Source organism: Oryctolagus cuniculus, chromosome 19 (assembly GCF_051225735.1).
Source record: "Oryctolagus cuniculus isolate XC-2025 breed Fujian yellow rabbit chromosome 19, ASM5122573v1, whole genome shotgun sequence".
Classification (NCBI taxonomy): Eukaryota; Metazoa; Chordata; class Mammalia; order Lagomorpha; family Leporidae; genus Oryctolagus; species Oryctolagus cuniculus.
Window position 1 is genome coordinate 63,024,033 of NC_142885.1, and position 20,335 is coordinate 63,044,367.

General features: G+C 55.0%; 1 protein-coding gene across 9 annotated transcripts in view; it reads right to left on the reverse strand.

The window, feature by feature from the left end:
* Positions 1–20,335, reverse strand: part of CLEC16A (C-type lectin domain containing 16A) — a 207,076-nt gene that overhangs the window by 185,335 nt on the left and 1,406 nt on the right. For all 9 annotated transcript variants that reach the window (XM_051847431.3, XM_051847430.3, XM_070065000.2 and 6 more), the window contains exons 2-3: positions 9,798–9,926; positions 6,020–6,153 (exon numbers count right to left, since the gene is read on the reverse strand). In XM_051847431.3, the coding sequence (XP_051703391.1) occupies positions 6,020–6,153; positions 9,798–9,926 (263 nt within the window). The remainder of the gene's footprint in view (positions 1–6,019; positions 6,154–9,797; positions 9,927–20,335) is intronic.

The following is a 20,335-nucleotide window of genomic DNA, read 5'->3' on the forward strand; positions in this document are numbered from 1 at the left end:
ACTGGACATGCACTGGACACACACTGACAAACGCTCTCCACACACTGGACATGTACTGGACGCACACTGTCCACATGCTCTCTACACACTGGACATGCACTGGACACACACTGGACACACTCTCCCCACACACTGGACATGCACTGGACGCACACTGTCCACATGCTGTCCACACACTGGACATGCACTGGACACACACGGGACGCACACTGTCCACACGCTCTCCACACACTGGATGCACACTGAACACATACTAGACGTACACTGAACACACATTGTCCACACACTGGATGCACACTGGACACACAATGGACACACTGCCCACACTGGATGCACACTGGACACTCACGGAACACACTACCCATACACTGTCCACACACTGGTTGTACGCTGTCCACGCACTGGATGCACACTGTACACTCTGGATGCACACTGTCCACATACTGTCCACATACTGGACATGCACTGGACACACACCGGACACACTGCCCACACACCGGACACACTGCCCACACATCGGACACACTGCCCACAAACTGTCCACGTACTGAACACACACTGAACACACCAGATGCACACTGGACGCACACTGTCCACACACTGGATGCACACTGTCCACACACTGGACATGCACTTGATGCACACTGGACACATTGGACGCACACTGCCCACATACTGTCCATACATTGTCCACACACAGGATATACACTGCACACTGTCCACAAACTGGACACACAATGGACACACACTGTCCACACACTGCCCACACACCAGACGTACACTGCCCACACACTGGACGCACACTGTCCCCACACAGACCACACACCGGATGCACACTGCCCACACAATGAATGCACACTGCCCACACAATGAATGCACACTGTCCACACACCAGATGCACACTGCCCACACACTGTACGCACACTGTCGCCACACGGACCACACACTGGACGCACACTGTCCACACACTGCCCACACACCGGATGCACACGGCCCACACACCGGACGCACACTGTCCCCACACCAGATGCACACTGCCCACACACTGGACACACACTGTCCCCACACGGACCACACACTGGACGCACACTGTCCACACACTGCCCACACACCGGATGCACACGGCCCACACACTGGACGCACACTGTCCCCACACGGACCACACACTGGACGCACACTGTCCCCACACGGCCCACACACTGGACGCACACTGTCCCCACACGGACCACACACCGGACGCACACTGCCCACACACTGGACACACACTGTCCACACACCAGATGCACACTGCCCACATACTGGACGTACACTGTCCCCACACGGACCACACACTGGACACACACTGTCCCCACACGGACCACACACTGGACGCACACTGTCCACACACTGCCCACACACCAGATGCACACTGCCCACACACTGGATGCACACTGTCCACACACCAGATGCACACTGCCCACACACTGGACGCACACTGTCCCCACACGGACCACACACCGGACGCACACTGCCCACACACCGAGGCACAAGGCAAGCACTGATTGGTGTTCACTACGTGGTTCGTCCCAGAGCTGCTCTGTAGAGACTGCTCATTTCCACCACCACACCCCAGGGCCGCACACCGTCAGGCTGAAGTCAGAGATGACTGAACACTGTGTTTGGAATCACCAAAAAACCACCATGAGCCAGGCGAGATGAGCTCAGGGCCAGGACGGGGCGGTGCCACGGCCCCTGGCTGGGCCCTCCCTGGAAGCCAGCTCGCTAGGAAAGCCCCTGCAGCCACCAGTCACCGCATCACCCTCTGAGCAGGCCGGGGAGACCAGCCGTGCAGGCCGGGGTCTACGTGCCAAACGGTTCTCAGAGCCTCCTGGTCGCACCCATTCTTAAGGGGGCTCCTGAGGCCTCTCTAAGAGAGCCGCTGGGTCTGGGAGGGGGCTCAAGACCGTTCATGCTTTTCATAGGAGGTCACACATATCACCGATCAAAACACAGCTCGATACATGTGGGAACGGACACATACGACATACGTGTCTGTGGGACTGACCCGCCTATACCTCACGAGGCTCGGGGTCCAGCTTCATCATCTGCTCCCAGGTTCACACGCAGGGCAGGCATCAGACAGCTCCCCCAGCCTCGCCAGGCAGAACCCGGCCCCAAAGGCAGCCTTGTTCTGATCCACCACCACAGACGCACTGTGCCTCTGCCCGAGCTGCCCGTCAGCTGAGCCACACAGCAAGCACCCGTCCGCGCCTGGCCTCTCGCTCGCGGCCACGTCTGAGTTTCCCACGTGGCTGTGTGTGGGGATCCTTCCTCTGTGGGCCTGAACGCCTCTCTCTTGCTGCACAGCAGTCTGGTTTGGAAGCGTCCACAACTGGTCCCTCCACCCGAAGTCCACTCAGGACAGGCGATGCTGAGACCTGGCCTACTTCACTGCTCCGTGTCGTTGTGACCGCACCTGGGGACTGCTGGGAGGGGGAGGGGCCTGACAGGAGCAGCAACTGCGGAGGAGTCTAGCGGGGCCCGCTGGCCTGCCACCAGCTTCCAGAGCACAGATGCTGAGGCCGGCAGCTTCCGCTGGGCAACCTGAGTCTCTGGGCCGCATCCTGCACCTGGGGCAGCCATGAACTCATCCACACCAGGAGGGACTTTTCCTGGGCCCCTGAGAGGCAGCCTGTGGGTGGAGAGGCCTCTGGTGTTCGGCTGGGATTTTTCCACTACGCCCTCACTGTGTGGCTGACTTTCTGTGGGGTCCTCTGAGAATAAACCCGAGAGTCTTGGGTCTCTGTCACTGAGGTCAGCAAACCCTAGGCAGCAGGACCATCTGTGAAGTGGCAGCCCATGGTCACGTGATGCAGGATACAGCACTTAATCCGAACCAGGGAGGCTCGCCAGGAGGGGCGAGGAGATCAGATACACACTGGGAAGGAGGGGAAAAGCTAGGCCAACAGCAACATGGTTTGTGTACACCGACATGTCAGGGAGAGATTCTACAGACACCTGACAGCCTGGATTTCTGCAACGCTTGCTTTTTGGTACCATACGAGGAGGATGCTTCCTATGACTGGAAAGGAAAAACAAAGGCCATCTACCCTCTCACTGCCTGCAAAGCCAGGTTGTGCAGACGGTGCATCTGGTCTTTTCCGCAGCCCAGCTGGGCCGTGAGGCAAGAGGTGCCTGCCTGGACTCCTCACAGCCCCGAGCACTTTCTGCTCTCGGTACAAGAAAAGCCCGGCACACAAACAGCCGTCCAGCCCAGAAGCAGGCAGGGCACAGGTGGCTCCCATGTGGGGGAGAACGGGGCAGGGGACGCTGGGCAAGGATGAGCGCTCCAGTTATGCAAGACAGACAAATTCTGGGGATCTGACGCACAGCACAGCAACCCCAGGGACAGCACCCAACTGTCTACGTGCTGTACGCACCTCTGAGAGCTGATCCAAAGCGTTCTCAGCACACACCAGACAACCACGTCAGGCACCGGCCACACTGATTACCTGACTGTGGTGATTATTTCACAGAATACGCATACCGAACATCAGGTTGTACACCTTTACCAGACACGGTAGGGGCCGGCGCTGTGGCGCAGTGAGTTAAAGCCCTGGCCTGCAGCTGTAGCATCCCATGGGACAGTGGTTCAAGTCCCAGCTGCTACACTTCTGGTCCAGCTCTCTGCTATGGTCTGGGAAAGCAGTGGAAGATGGCCCAAGTCCTTGGGCCCCTGCACCCGCGTGGGAGACCCAGAAGAAGCTCCTGGGTGCTGGCTTCAGCCTGGCCTAGCCCTGGCTGTTGTGGCCATGTGGGGAGTGAACCAGTGGATGGAAGACCTCTCTCTCTCTCTCCCTCTCTCTTCTATAATTCTTTCAAATAAAGAAATAAATAAATCTTTTGAAAAAATAGACACAGTAAAAAGCCACAATTTTTGATTGCCCAAACCCCCTCTTTAATCTAATAGCCCTGTGCCTGGCTGGACTGGCTAAGGCTGCTGGGAAGGACTCTGCATTAAAGGAGAAAACCCACACAGTGGACACTTCCTGTCCACGGCCGTGTGCTAGGCGCCGCATGCCTGCCCTCACACCGCCCCTCAGGCCCCTCGACTCCGCAGCCTCCATTATCCACTTGGCAGGCACACAGACTGCAGCGGGGAGCGTGTGGCACACAGAGGCAGGCCCCGGCCGGATCCGAGTCCAGGGCCTGCACGGCTGAGCAGCTCTCCCCTCTGAGTTTTCAGAAACCACACTTGTTTCACATCCAGCAAAACAGAAGCTGACAACAAGGGAAACCATGTAGGGAGAAATGAGTCAACCCACACTTGTCAGCCCGCAGCCCAGACGACGGGAGTCAGGGGCATCCCTGGGGCAACAGCACCACCTAGTGTCCACTGCCAAGAGCACGTGCAGCAGCTCTTGTCCAACTCTGCCTCTGCCACCATCTCCACCTCCCTCTGGCCACCGGATGTATTTCTCTCCAACTGCCCTGGGGACCCAGATACAGACATCTGGTCCCTTGTCTTCTCTGCCCTGCTTCTCACTGGCAGGACCTGGGGCTTGGCAGCTCTTGTCGGAAAAGCAAAGCACGGAGCATTAGACTGTCAGCTTGGGCACTGTTGACAGGGTGGGCCTCTGCTGTGGGGGCCTGTCCTGTGCACCACGGGACAGCAAACAGGACCCTGGTCCTGACCTTCTACACACCAGCAGCTCCCTCTCCACCTGGATCCTGACAACCAAGAATATCTCCAGACAATGCCCAATGTCCAATGTCCCAGGGCTCAGCACCCCAATTGAGGACCACTGAGCTAATGAGCCAGGGCCAAAACCCTGCCTCTGTGTGGCTTCTTGGCCAGGGCCTCAAGTTCTTCTCAGTGTGGACGCCAGCAGCACCAGCCTCTGCCTCTCAGATGAAGAAACGGGGTTGGTGAGTACAGGCACTAAGCTCAGAGCTCACTTCCGAGTCTGGCAGTGGGGCTGGAGCCAGAGGGCTGGGGGCAGAAGGCCGCACTGCTGCCTGCTCCTGTGTGGGGCTCTTCCTCACGCTGCGTCTTCCGATGTCAACTCCACCGGCTGACTATTCAGCACCTGCAGCTACCAAGAAGTCACGGAAGAGACGCCACCACTACAGAATCGTACAGCAGAGGGGAACTCTCACGCCCTGTCACACGGGGATACACACGGTGTCAGGGACTGGACTGGGTCCCACATAAACTGCAAATGCTGAAGTCCTGAACCCCACTGCGACCCTCTCTAGAGCCAGGGCTCTCAGGGGGTCATTATGGTTAAAGGAGCTCAGGAGGGTGGGACCCTAACCTGCCAGGCCCGGTGTCCCTGCGGGAAGAGGAGGAGACACCAGAGATTGATCTCTTTCCATCACACACACACAGAAGAAAGACTACACACAGGGAGAAGGTGGCTGCTAGGGCTGAGTGTGTTTCCCAGAGCTCACGTGCGGAGACCCTAACGGCTCCGAGGGCCGTGCTGGGGGTGTGCACGTCACGGGCAGGGCCCTCATGATGGGCTGATGCCTTCTTCCCGTGACTTCTCACTCTGCCAAGACTGTCTCGGTCGCCGGGAAGGCAGGCTGCTATACAGCACGGCCGCCACTCGCCTCCCCGCCTTGTGCATATGCCCGCTTGCCCTTCCACTTTCCACCAGGAGTGCAAACGGCACGAGGAGCTCACCAGTGCGATGCCCAACCTGGACTTCCCAGCCGCCAGCGCCGTGAGCCAAAATCAACCTCTTTCCTTTATTCGTGGCCTAGTCTTGGGACTTTGTTACAGCAACAGGAAATGAACTGAAACGCCGGCCATCTGCAAGCCAGGAAGAACGCCCACACCAGAAACCACGCCCGTGACGGCAGCGTCATCTTAGACGTCCACCCTCCAGAACTGTAAGAAGACACACTCCACGGCTCAAGACACCGAGCCGGTGACCTGCAGCCAGGGTAGCCCAAGGCACACACAGACACACGGAAGCGCGCCCAGCTCCCCCGATGCCCAGCAGTGTGGAGGCGCGTGCCAGCTCGTGCTTACACAGTGAGGTCTCGTGACTGATATTCTCGAAGAGAATGTTCAGGGTCTGCAGCAACTGGACGCACACGTAGCGGCCCGACTTCTGCCGCAGGATGTTCAAGAAGAAAACGAACATGTTCTTCTCCAGGAAGAAGCTGCGGAGAGAGCAGGCAAGGGTCAGCGGTTCACTCCGGACATCGCTGAGAGTCGCAGCACCCGCAGCACCCCCGCCCCGCCAAGCACTGCAGCGCCGCCACATCGCACGGCCGGCCTTGGGAGCCTGGCTTCCACAGCTTCCGGCTCCCAGGCACCTCCCAGCAAGGTTAACGTGCAACCTTTCTGCTCTTTGCCCAGACCAGAGCAGTGCCGGTGCCGGGAAGCCAGGAACTGGAACTGCGACACAGTAGGAAAGGGTCTTCGCCTCCGAAGCTCACACTTGTGAACTCAACAGGCAGCACTTCCCATCCGTTATTCTGGGTCCCAGGTTTTCCTCACTAAGCCTCTTTGCTCTGCTCTCTTGAGTGTTAAGGAACCCACACCTGGAATCCCTGCAAAGGCTACGATAACGCTGGTTCGAAGGGCGCTGGTTTCCAAATCGTCAGGTTTGCGGTTCCCCTATCTGGGAGAAAGGAACGGGAAGGAAACTCGAAGCTGCTGACATGGCACGGGACCCTCGTCAGGCCCCAGGTCCACTCTGCCTCTCTCCTGAGCAGGCCACTTGTCTGCATGCAGGCCCTGGGGGTACACGCTGGGAACACAACTGCCCCCTACTCCCAATGCCTCTCGTAAAGGGAGGCAGTGTTCCTCCCTGTGTGCCCTGCCCTGTACGTTCCGGACAGGCCCCGGCAGCCTCTGCTCTGGCGTCCTCAGAGGAAACCCCGCAGTCACGTGCGTGTGCTGGCCCACTTGGTCTTGAGCGTCTCTCGCCCTTTGTCTGCTGGCACACAGTGCAAGGATCATAGGCCTGGCCCGTGCTCCGTGCCCTATAACTGCCTTGAATCCAGGAAAGGGGTGTTTAATGAGCAAATATCATCCCCAACTACCCCCAAAATCTCTTCCAACTGTGGCCCCGGCAGCCTGGCTGCCTCTGACCCTTTCTGTCTGCCTTCGCCGCAGGGTGCACGCAGAGGGACTCCGAGAATCGCCGTCCGGCTCGCTACCGCGCAGCAGCCAACTGCGGGACGGCGCCCGAGCTGCTGCGCAATGTGAAGCCTGCGCTCTGAAACCCCTTAGGGGAGGAGGCAGCTCCTGAGCAAAGCGGCTGATTCCAGGGGAGGGCAGGGAAAAACCCAAGACGAGCCAACGCAGCTCACAGCACCAGGAAATAAGGAGCGGGAGGTCTGGATGGAGTTCCTGTGCCCGGCTTCAGGCTCGCCCAGGCCTGGCCACTGCGGCCATTTGAGGAGTGAACCAGAGGGTGGGAGATAGCTCGCTCTGGCTCTGGCTCTGGCTCTCTAACTCTTTGGCTCTCTGTCACTCTGCTTTAAAAATATATATAAATAGAGCCGGCGCCGTGGCTCAATAGGCTAATCCTCCACCTTGCGGCGCCGGCACACCGGGTTCTAGTCCCGGTCGGGGCGCCGGATTCTGTCCCGGTTGCCCCTCTTCCAGGCCAGCTCTCTGCTGTGGCCCGGGAGTGCAGTGGAGGATGGCCCAGGTGCTTGGGCCCTGCACCCCATGGGAGACCAGGAAAAGCACCTGGCTCCTGGCTCCTGCCATCGGATCAGCGCGGTGCGCCGGCTGCAGCGGCGGCCATTAGAGGGTGAACCAACGGCAAAGGAAGACCTTTCTCTCTCTGTCTCTCTCTCTCACTGTCCACTCTGCCTGTCAAAAAAAAAAAAATATATATATATAAATAAAAAAATAAACAATACTTAAAATGTATAGGCAAAATGGAGAAAAGAGTCACTTTATAGTAGAAAAATGTGGCAGATGCCAGCTTTACAAGGTGATGAAGGTTACCATCCCCGGAGAGGCAGTGTGGACATCATGCACGCCCTGTGACAATGGGATGAGAAGGGCACTTCCTGTCTCCAACCCCATCATAAGAAAATGACCCGACAGACACAAACCCAAACTGGGGGACAAGCCACAGGATGCCTGGATAGCATTTTTAGGGGAAGACTAAGAAACCACCACAGACAGCAAGAGACAGGGGAAGTGTGGTCACTAACTACACTGCGGGAGTCTGGATGGGGTCCCGGAGCGGAAAGAGGGTATTAATGAGAAACTGGCCAGATCCAAATCGAGTCCAGAGTTTACTTCAAAGTGCCGTGCCAAGGTCCGTTTCTGAGTTTTGACAAATGCATCGTGGTGGTGTGTTAAAAGTGGGCTCAGGCATGAGGCCTGGCAGTGACAATGCAGAGGACCTGGGTTCAGACCCCACCCACCTACATCTCCAGACTCTAGCTTCCTGCTAATGCACACCCTGGGAGTCAGCATGACGGCTCAAGGGACTGGGTTCCTGCCACTCACTTGGGAGACCTGAACTGAGTTCCTGGCTCCCGGTGTCAGCTCAGCCCTAACTGTACTGGGCATCTGAGGGACTGAACCAGCAGGTGGGAGCTCACCTGTCAGATGCTGTCTCTGTCTCTCCCTTTCTCCAAAACACTGATATTGATGATGAGGAAAACTGGGTACATGGGAACCTCCTGAACTACCTCTGTAACTTTTCTGTGAATCTAAAATTATTCCAAAATTGCAAAATTTATTTAAAATAAAACTTTCGGGGGGGATTCTGTTGGACAGTCATTTAAGGCTCACTGGGATTCTAACTGCTGTTTTTCTACAAAGACATATGACCTATAAAAGTCTATTTCCATAAAAGGGACACAACTTTTTGTTTGTTTTTATTATTTGGGAAACAGAGAGAGAAAAATAAACAGAGACAGAGGTCCCATCCGCTGGTTCATTTCCCAAATGCCTGCAGTGGCCAGAGTTGGGCTAGGCCAAAACTGGGAGCCAGGAATTCAACCCAGGTCTCCCCTGTGGCTGGTGGGAAGTCACACGCCGGCGCTATCACATGCTGTTTCGCAGGGTGCACACGACTGGGAAGTGAGAATCAAGAGCTGGAGCCAGGGACTGAAACTGGGTACTCCAACCCGGGGCACGGGCATCTGAACTGATGTTTCCACTGCTAGGCCAAACACTTACCCCACCTTTGCCTCCGAGCCTCCTGGGAGGCATGCCTGCTTTTGCCAGGTGCTGTGAGATATTTGGCACCCACTCGGTGCCAGGCGCTAGCTGGGAGACTCTCCTGGGAAGGTGAGGAAACAGGCTCGGGAAGATAAAGAGCCCGGCCCAAGCCTGCAAGTGTAAGGACAAGGATAAACTGGCTCACGGGCTCCGGGTGGAGACACTGCTGCATCACTACCAGCTGTGTGACCTTGAGCAGAACCAGGGACATCAATGGGGCCCCCACTGGGGCAGATGGGAGGCCCAGCTGGGTCAGCTCAGCACTGTGCCCGGCCCCCAGGAAGCCCAGTGACTGTGGGCCGGGGAGTCCCCCAGGGCGAGTCCCTCTGTTCACCCAGACTCCAACCACTCGGGATATTTTCCCCTTCAAAGGGGGAGATGGTCAGACACTACTTGGAAAATTACCCCTGACATGTCCAGGCTTTCTAGAGACACTCATTTCCATAACTCCTCCAATTCAAGGACATTTCATACAGACAGATCGTTTGGGCAAGACCAAATTAGCGTCAAGCTCTGACGTCATCAGCAATGACTCACAGTACACACTCGGGAAAACATTCAAAAGAAGACAAGGAACCAAAAACAAAACGCACGAGAAACTTACTCAAATACAGAGCTGTCATTCTGGTCTCCCCAGATCAGGATCTCGGTGATCGAACGGATGGTCTCCACCAGCAGGTTCCGGTTCTGTTCTGTGACTGTGGTGTTTTTGGTCAAAACGTGGTACAGATACCTGAGAGAAAGGCCAGGAGAGAAAACAGAAGAAACTGATGAGACATAACTCGCCACCAAGAAAAACGGCAGGTGAAGCTTTGAAGCCACACACACCAGGGACACACCAACCCAAACAAGCAGGGGGACTGTCAAGCCCTCCAGCCAGCCAGCCTCAGACCTCGACGTGCCCAGGCTCACCTGGAGGCCTGGATAACGCGGGGGCTGCTGCAGCCCGCCAGAAGACTGCTAAGGGCTCAGCAGAACGGAGCGAAGAGCAGGCACTGGCCTGGTTCACACATTCCCGGCGATTCCGGTGCTCAGGGCCAAATGCCTAACCCAGGCCCACTGCCAGGTTGATGCTGGGATTGACAAAGTGGCCATGGCTTAGAGAAGGTGGGTTCCACAGCCAACGGCTGGGACAAAAATCCTGCGCCAAAAAGATTACACCGGGGTGCTGTGATCCCAGCCAAGTGCAGCACACCATCAGAATTTAGGGCCCAAGCTAAGCACTTTGCAGTCCAGAGACAGCAAGTTCATTTACTGAGCACAGACTGTGAAATTCAGGATGAAATGGCTGGAGAGCCTACAGCACTGGAGTTCATCCATCCTGACAGGCCAGGAAGCCAGCCACTGGGGCAGACAGACACAGCCCAGTCCTCGGGGTCCCTCTGCTGGTAGTGCAGAAAACCAAAAATCCACAGAGGTCAGAGCTAAGCCATGCAGGGACCAGCAATCCAGCCACTTGTCCTCCCTTTTCAAAGGTTCATTTTATTTATTTGAAAAGCAGGGTGGCAGAGAGAGAGAGAGTCAGAGAGAAAGAGATCTTTCATCTATTGGTTCACTCTCAAATGGCTGCAATGGCTGAGGACTGGAAGTGGAGCAGCTGAGACTGAAACCAGTGTTCCCATCCAGGATGCCAGCCTGCAAGTGTGGCTTTACCTGCCGCACCACATCAGCCTCCTGGCACTGCTTTATGACTCCTCTGAGGGCCTGCATCTGACGAAGAAGCCTCAGGGTTGCGAATCAGGAACAGACACCAAGGGGAGAGACTCCGGAAAAGCGGCCTCCTGCTTTCTTTTACAGGAATGCTCAGTTTGGGGGTGGGGAGCGAGGGGGTGGTAAGAGCTGGACAGGGAGATTAGACCTAAAGTCTCTGAACCGGGGGAAGACAGAAAGAGGCAGAACCTCGCAGACGGAACACTACAAATAATCTGCGACTTTAAGGTAGTAGATTTTTAAGGTCTTTAAGGTCTGGGGATTATTTAGTAGTTTTCTGTGATGGTTTTTTTAAAAATATTTATTTTATTTATTTGAAAGACAGAGTTACAGAGAGAGAGAGAGAGAGAGAGAGGTCTTCCATCCACTGGTTCACTCCCCAAATGGCTGCAATAGCCGGAGCTGGCCCTGCTGATGGCCATGTTTTAAAGACACAGTACTTGCATAATCAAGCATTTAATGAGTTTAATTAATTAGAAGTTGTAAGAAATTTTTAACTTGCACCAACTAGTATAGCCCTCCCAAATAACAAATTGCTCAGTGCGCCAATCTACTGCCAGAGTGGCATGTGGGGGACCAGGTCAGGTACCCTCTGTGGTAAGGTTCACACAGAACATGAACTACCCTGGGGTGGGTCACAGGGGACCCCTCACAGCTGTTCCCATTGTTTCTCAACTACATCTTCCCCGAGAGGCTCCAAGAGCAGTTTTCCAAGCAGCAATCCGCAGGCCTCCTGCATCAGAATCACCTGTCTCTGTCACCGCCTATCCCAGCGCCACTGCACCTGTCTCTGTCACCGCCTATCCCAGCGCCACGGACTCCACGCTCCCTGTGCCGTCCGCAGGTGCTCTGCCAGGGACAAGGCACTGCCAGCAGTGTGGGGAAGGGAAAGGTTCTCCCTGACTCTGGAGTTCTCTTCTCTTTTCATCAGCATCACACACGACACTGCTGGCCACTGGGAGGCAGCAGCCGGGGTGAGCAGGCCTGCTCTGAAGACCCTAGATAGACAAGGATGGGATAGTTTAAACTCCTCAGGACCAGGGTGGAATCCAGCTGACTGGGCCTTCTGCCTCCAGGCCCTGGACAGGTCCCGGATCACGGGCACCTTTGTACACACACATCTGCTCCTGCAGACTGTGTTCTTGGACAAGGCACGCCACTGCTCAGAGTCCTCAAAATGGCGCTAACTGTGCCATTCTGCAGACTCAGTGGGAATGCCTAGGAAGAGCCAGACACCGCGCCTGGCACGCAGCGAGCACTCCACAGAGCATGGTTACACTGTGATCACTCTGACAGGGGCCACATTAACATCCTTGCCAAATCATGCAAAGAACATTCTAGGAACTGGGGCCAGTGAGTGGGCATGGTGAGTTATGAATATTCTAGGAACTGGATCTGGTCAAGGAAAGAGGACCTCAGAGAGAAGTGGTGATAGGAAGGTCCAGACAAACCAGAGCAGGAAGTGGACAGTCTGCGTCATTTCCTGAGAGGCGGCAGAGCACGCTGGGGCCATCATGCCTGGGCCTAAGCACTTACTACTGGTGGCTCTTGAGCAAGTTACTCCATCTCTGTGCACCTCAATTATCTCACCTATAAAATGGGAGCAGCAACAGTACCTAAATACTTTAGTATCTATCTATTAGGGTGTCGGGAGGAATAAGTAAGAGACAGCTAACCAAACCAAGTATTAATATCATTGCTTCCATTACATAGCTGGGGCAGCAGGGGAGGTAGGGGGGCCCTGACCGACAGGGAAAAGGCAGGATGGTAAATCCTCAAGAGTCCAGGAGCTCTCATGGGCCTGGCTCTGTGGGAAGACTGCCCATGACAGTCAGACTCATGGCACCGTGGGGACGTGCCCACTACTGCCACTGCACAGACCAAGACAGCCCTGAGGCCTGGGGATGTTCAGCAGCAGCCCAGGGCCATGGGCATGGTCTGCCGGTTCCACTGGTTCCATGCCTCCCCAATACTTCGTGCGCCCTGGCTCTCTCGGGAACCATTCTGCTGGGTGGAGAGTGACATGGCATCTGGGTTTCATGAAGTGAGTGCCTTTTCATATGCATTTATGGGCCACTTGAGTACCTTCTTTTGTGGAGCTGGTATTGGTGTAGCAGGTAAAGCCACTATCTGCAACACCAGAATCCCATATGGGTGCTAGTTCGAGGTCCAGCTGCTCCATTTCAGATCCAGCTCCCTGCTAACGACCTTGGAAAAGCAGCTGAAGATGACCCAAATGCTTGGGCCCCTGGTACCCTTGTGGGAGAACCGGATGAAGCTTCAGGCTCCTGGCTTCAGCCTGGCCCAGCCCTGGCTGTTGCAGCCATCTGGGGAGGGAACCAGCAGGTAGAAGATCGATTGCTCACTTGTGCGCGCTCTCTCTGTCTCTTCCTAACTCTTTCAAATAAATAAATCTTGTTTAAAAAATCATCTTTCCTGAGCTGCCTGTAGAAGTCCTTTGCCCATATTTATTAGCCCAGGTGTCTTTTTCTTAGTTATTTGGTCCTTTTTTTAAAAAAAGATTCATTTATTTATTTGAAAGTAAGAGCTACAGAGATAGAGACAGAGATCTTCCATCCACTGATTGGCTCCCCAGATTGTCACAATAGCCAGGGTTGGGCCAGGCTGAAGCCAGGAGTCAGGAGCTTGCTATGGTTCTCCCACAGGGGTTGCAGGGGCCCAAGCACTTGGGCCATCTTCTGCTGCTTCTCAGGCCATTACCCAGGAACTGGATTGGAAGTGGAGCATCTGAGACACAAACCGGAACCGTATCGGATGCTAGCACTGCAGGCGGTGGCTGTACCCTCTATACCCCAACACCAGCCCTGGTCATGTTCTTATACACTCTGAACAAAAGTTCTTCACTGCTTATACATACTACGAACCTCTTCTCTGACTGCAGCTTGCCATTTTGCTCTAATTATAGTGGTCATTTGATGAACATAGGTTAATTTTAATGAAAACCAGTTTATCAATATTTCCCACGGATAGTGTTTTTTGTAGGAAGCTTAAGAAATCCTTTCCTACGCAAGGCCATGAAGGAATGTCATTTTCTTCCAGCGAAGTTCTGGTTTTAGCCTTCATGTTTCGACCCAGACTACATCTGGAACTGACTTTTGTGTATAGTATGAGGTATGGGCCAAATTAACATTTTCTCTGTGGAGATCTGGTTGACCCAGCACCATTTACAGAAAAGGCCCTCATTTCCGTGTCACCTGCGCCACTCATCAGGGGACTCCACGAGTGAGCTTCTTTCTGGATGCTCCAGTTTCATTGGTTTATTTTTCTATCCTTGTGCCAACACCAGGCTGGCTGATTAGAGCAGCTGTATCATAACTCTGGCTGTGGGGTACTAGAAGCCCTCTACCTTCTCTATCTTTGCAACATTGTATTAGCTATTCTTGTTCTTCTACATTTCCATACACATTTAAAAATCACATTCTCAATTTCCACAAACACACTACTAAGATTTCTGAGATTGCCCTAAAGTTATAGCTAAATTTGGAGAGAACTGAATACTTACAACAGTGTAGTAATATGATATTTACAGCATTTCCTCCACCGTTTGCTGGGCAAGGTCCTGCACATCTTTTGTTGAGATCTACTCCTAGGTCACTGTTTCCTGATGCACCTGTGAAAGCCGTTGTTTTGTTTGAACACCCATTGTCTCCTGCCTGCTGCTGGAACAGAGAAACGCCCACGGGGCTCCCGCTCTGAGCTCCATGATGCTTCGCCTGCACTGCTCACCTCTCTGTCCCCAAACTGCCCTAGTCCTGGTCCAGGGAATGCCTTAGGGAAAAGTCTTCCGTATGTCTGGAGCAGCTGGGGGCAGTGAGGGGCAGTGGTAATGCTGCATCTAATTCCAGAGTTCTGTAGGATCAAACAATTCAATTGTCCTAGAGATACATAATTTTAAGACTTTCTGACTACAAATGCAGCACTACACTTAGAAAGGCTGAAAGCTTCAACCACAGCAGAAGAGAAGAAACGGTGGATCGTGCCACTGCCTGGAGCAGCCGGCAGCCGGCAGCAGTGCAGCTGCCGTCTAGGTCTCTGGGTCTTTTTCTCCGAGGTGGGTATTTACCTAGTTGGGCTCACGTTGCATACCCATTGGCATGACCCATCTTTCTTCCTACCTCAGCTAAAATAAAACCACTTTTGTTACTGACCACTGTGTGCAAGTATCTGTAGTGGCTACCAAGTACTGCACTGGAAGGAGGGGCACATACGTCACATTCCTGAGGGCTTAGGAGTCCTAACTGGTGGAGGAACCAACAATGCCGCAGTGACCATCATTGCCAGCAAAGGGGCGGCCCTATCTCAGATCAGTTTCCGAGACAGTATGATTACCTTGGACGTCCACAGCAAGTCAGGATCATCCTCCTACAATGCTAAGGACTGTCACAATGACATTTCCTCCCTCAGTCTCTGTGTGGGTTTAATCTGCATCGTGGTAGGAACAGCTGAAGCTTACTAGTGCCAGGCTCTGTTCTGAGCTGCAGTTCCATTCACTCAGCTACCCCTGCAAGAACCCTGTGGTGCTGATGCCCGGTGCACGGGGGAGCTGAGGCTCTGGGAGCCAACACAGCCCGGACAAAGCCAGGAGGGGGACCTGGCAGTCGGGCTCCAGACGCCATGCTTAGAATCGTCCCATAGAGACAATGCAAATAACAAACAGCACTGCGCTAGCTAAGCATGTACGTGTGCGTGTCTGGCATACAAGAAAACCAAGAGATAAACAGCAGTCTGAAAAGGCCACAGCGGGCCTTACGGAAAGTCCTTCCAGCCGACTCATACTCCATTTCCTCGGAAAAGAGCCAGTATCCTCATGTCCACAACAGCAGCTCTGCCGATGTGGGGTCCACTCGCAGGCCCTCGCACAGGAATAAGCTCTACACCAACAGAGAAGCTGGAGAGGTTGAAATGCCTGGAGACCGAAGAGTTGCAACCTCCTGCCAACATGCAACCCACACTCTACAGGTTCATCGCCAAGGACTACGGACAAACCCTGCTTTCTCCAGAGACCCACTGCCTTGACAGGTGAAACCGCTGCATTAAAGAAGTCCCACGCCTCACAGAAATCAGTCACTTTGTCCATCTCAGAAACAGAAGCGCCAGGTCCCAGTCTGTCCTCAGTGACTGCACTTTCTGAGGACAGCGGCAAGTTCTGTGACCTGTACCATATTATGCCTCTTATGCTCAAATGGGAGCAGTGGAAATGCTAAGTCTACGGGCCTACAAACCCACCCTCAGTGCACACACAGTAACAGCAGCCCAGGTGTCGGAGAGATGGGGGACATGGAGCCTATGTCTGCTTGGCCTGCTCGGCACCAGCACAGAGACCCTCCACACACTCCCTAGCACAGCCCACTCTGTGCCTTGAAAACCACCATCCAGCAGGCCCCGGAGCAGCCACGCGGGCGGAGTCAGCCTTGGGAACCAGGGGAAGGTGTTCACAGGCTCCTCTCGGTGAATCACTCAGCAGAGATGTCAAACCCGGCTGGCGGGTGAGGCTGGGCCTGGGATACTTGGTGAGGGTGGGGGCAGGACTTACCTCCCTAGAGAAGTCACTGCACCGCCACAGGCACTGCAGGTGGTTGCTAAAAAGCTGGCCAGAACGGGCCTCTTCCACTCGGCCTCTGTCAACTCTTTGTTGCCGCTTACTACGTTCCTGTCCCGTGCTGGCAGCCAACAGTACCCAGCAGAACAAGCCACACAGGTCCCTACCTCCCTGAAGTTTATGTGCACATTTGGAGAGACAGAGAGATTCTAACACGGTGAGACCACCGGAGCTGGCAAGGAGACGTGCCTGAGGAAGCCTGGGCCCTTTCCAGGCGGCCAAGTCAAGGCCAGGATGAAGGTCCAAGCAGCGGGACCCAACAGGGACCCAGTCCTGGCGGATGCAGACAGTAAGTGAAGGGTTGACAGAGCGGGCCAGGGAGAACAAGCCCAAGGAAGTGAGCTGACAGCAAAGCTCTCGTGAGGAACTTTTATGTAAGAAAGGGCTACGCACGTGGATGGGCGGAAAGGAGAGAGAAAGGGAGCTCAAGCAGACAGAGCAAAGGGGCAGACACGTGAGCAGGCAAGGTGTGTGTCCGTGAGCGACAGAGAAGCGTGGCCACCGCAGGCTGCCGAGGTGACTCAAGCGTGGACACTGGCCTCCAGTCTGGCCCCCTCCAGGCCACTGTCCCAACTTCAGCCAGACCACAGCACTCCTCTGCTCAAAAAACACAAAGCCTTCCATGGCTCCCCACTGCCCACAGCCTAACTTCCAGATTCCTTACCATGTCTACAAAGCCCAGGGGATCTGGCCTCTAGGGACCTCCTGTGCCCCTCACTCCTCTGCCCTTGGGTCCTAAACATCCCCTTGCCCCAGCCCTGGGCCTCACCAGCTCTCCCTGACGGAAAGACCCAGCTCTGCCGATGTGCACAGTTCCCCACGCGGGGCCTTCTCAAACCCCTCTGAAACACGCTCCCACCTCCTGCCTGCTGACAACCGCTCAGCACCCAGGTCTGCAGTATGTGCCCACCAAGGATGTTGCTGAGCCCCTGCGCTCCCAAACAGCATAGGCGGGAACAGAGCCGGGGTGCTCTGATGGGCCAGGAGAACTTAGACTTGACACAGTCTGCCCTACTATGAGAAATAAACGTACCATAAGAAAATCAGTCCGGCAACCCTCACCCCAGACTCTGAAACTCTGGGTGCTATCTTAGCCAAAAGTTGAATATGCCAAGCATAGGCGAGCACCTGCCTGCTAGGCAGACATTCCTCCCCTTCTGTGGGTAACAACCCTGCTCCCTCCAACAGGAAGCACCCCTCCCCCTCACTGTCCACCAGCTTGGGTGCAGCTCCAGGTAGGGCATGTGAGGAAGGCTTGGCCACTTAGCACACCTCACACCCCTGGGGATGGCACATAACCTAGGGTGGTCACAACACGAAGAAAAGCGACTGCCTGTTTCCCAGGGATTGCCCAACTGATGTGCTGTGAACTGGAGCCTGACAAGGATACCAACGTGGAAGGAAGCAGAGCTGAGAAGGGGAAGGAGACAGATTCCATACAGCTTCGTCTAACCACTGCAGTTCACCATGGCTGTGTCTGGACAGGCCATTCAACCGAGCCCACTTGGGGGTAAGGCAATTCCAGTGGGTTGCTGTCACCTGCAGCCTAGAGTCTTGAGCCACTCACAAAGGTGACCAAAACTAAGGCCAAATACAACATAACCAGTTCCACCCGCCACGGACTGGCAATCCCTGGTAGAGATGCCGTTTCAGTAGCTGTCAAGTGACGCCATCAGTAGGGGCCCTGCTGGCAGTGGGCGTGTACCAGTGGCACAGCCTTGCCACCACCAGTCTGGGCAAAGCACCACTCGTGATGTGGAGCAAACAGCTTCCTGACTATTTCAATCGCCTCGATTGAAATCACAAACCCGGCTCAGCAGACAAAGCCACAGGTAGTTTCCCATGAGTTCGCCACAGCAAAACCCTGTCTCCCAGGCCCTCCGGGTTTACAAGCTGGGAATCTCATAGACAATAACTTGGTTTTAAAGGGGTCTCTAGCTCTCTGTAACTATCTTCTAAATCCTTCTGTAAATCTCAAATTGTTCTAAAAAATAAGTCTTAAGAAAAGAGAAGAAAGCATCCAGATGCATTGTGTGCCAAACAGTAACAGCAAAATATCAATTCTAAACTCTCTTAAGTTTCTAAACTTCTCTCCACACAGTGCCCTAGGCCAGGGCGAGTGTTTTAGGAACTGTCACCCGTCAGTGGAAGAGTGAACCATTTGTTCTGGGGCGCCCAGGACTAAGCCACTGCTAGTGCTGAAAGGCCACGTCCTGGAAGACCTCTCAGCGCCCCCGGTCACCCCGCGTGTCACATCACACCCAAGTCCATTCCCACCCCCAGCCCTGTTCCCACAGCGAACAGCTCCCTCTCCACATGCCACAGAACTCAGGGTCCCAGCAATGGTGACCCCTCCGTGGCGACTCATGCCCATCCCTGGAGACTCACTCTGGTAGGGCCTCCACCAAAAAGTGCCTAAGAAGGGTTCCCACAGAGCCCTGCGCCAGCTGCGAAGCCAGCACCCGACACACTGGACAGTCATGGACTCTGGCTGTCCCCACCCCCATCCCCCACGGCAGCCTGCAAGCCCCCTCAGGAAAGGAGCTGTCCAGGACGGTTCCTGCTGGCGCCAAGCTCAGAGCAGCGCAGACCCAGGTGGGCCCGGCTGCCCGTGGCTCTTTTCCATGTCACGGTGGATGTCTCAAGGCCCACAGCAGCACACAAATCGCCAGGTTCTTCAGGCTGTAATACGGATTAAGCAGATCTACCCGACCCAGGGCAGCAGCTCAGGTTTCTGACAGGTCCATGACCTAAACAACGAACGTGGGCAGATCCCAGGACACCGCGAAGGAACCCGAGAACCTTTACGGCTCCCTCCTTGGCCGGCTGGCAAGGGTACCCCACAAGCAACTGGTCTCAGGCAAGCTAAAGCCTCCCCAGACTGAGCTGCCAGGAGACTGCATTCAGAAAGAAGCATAGTGACTGCAACCCTAGGGCAAGTGACTTGAGCTCCTGGAACCTTAGTTCCCACTTCCAAAAAATCGCGACAGTAACAGTTCCTGCAGTGCACAGGCTGGGGTGGGGGGGAGCTAAAGGAAAGAATGTCACAGGAAGTCCATAACAAGTACCTGACTCGGGTAAAGCAGTCAAGAAACATTCAAGGAACTTAAAAGGGCGGGAGTCGGCAGTTAGGCGAGAGCCCAGGGGCACCTGTGTGCTGACAGAGGCCCCGCCTCCCCCGGGTCCCCAGGCTCCCCTAGGACACACCCACCCACTCACTAAATTCTTCCAAGTCCTCAAGCCACTCCCTCTCCCCAGGCCCGCCAGCTGCCCTCCCTTTCAAGACCACGAACATTCATGAAATGCCTGCTCACTGCCAGAAAGACACAGCTGAGAATCCCCAGGGGCCAAACGAAAGCCCCCATGGGATCCTCTCCACAGGCCCCCTGTTCCTCCTGTTCCCCGCCACCTCCCAAATTCCTGTTGGTCCTCTCGAATCTCAGATCCCTAGGGGACCAGCCCCTCCTCCCTACTCCCCCTGTCAAGTGCCCCCCCCACTTCCTCCCTCAAGTCACTCCCCCTCAAAGGTCTTCACTTCCCTGTCACGGCCCCACACCTGCGTGTCCACCTGCACGCTCTGCTCCTAACTCATTTTTTTTTTTTTTTTTTTTTGGACAGGCAGAGTTAGACAGTGAGAGGCAGACAGAGAGAAAGGTCTTCCTTCCATTGGTTCACTCTCCGAATGGCTGCTACGGCCGGCGTGCTGCACCGATCTGAAGCCAGAAGCCAGGTGCTTCCTCCTGGTCTCTCATGCAGGTGCAGGGACCCAAGCACCTGGGCCATCCTCCACTGCACTCCCTGGCCACAGCAGA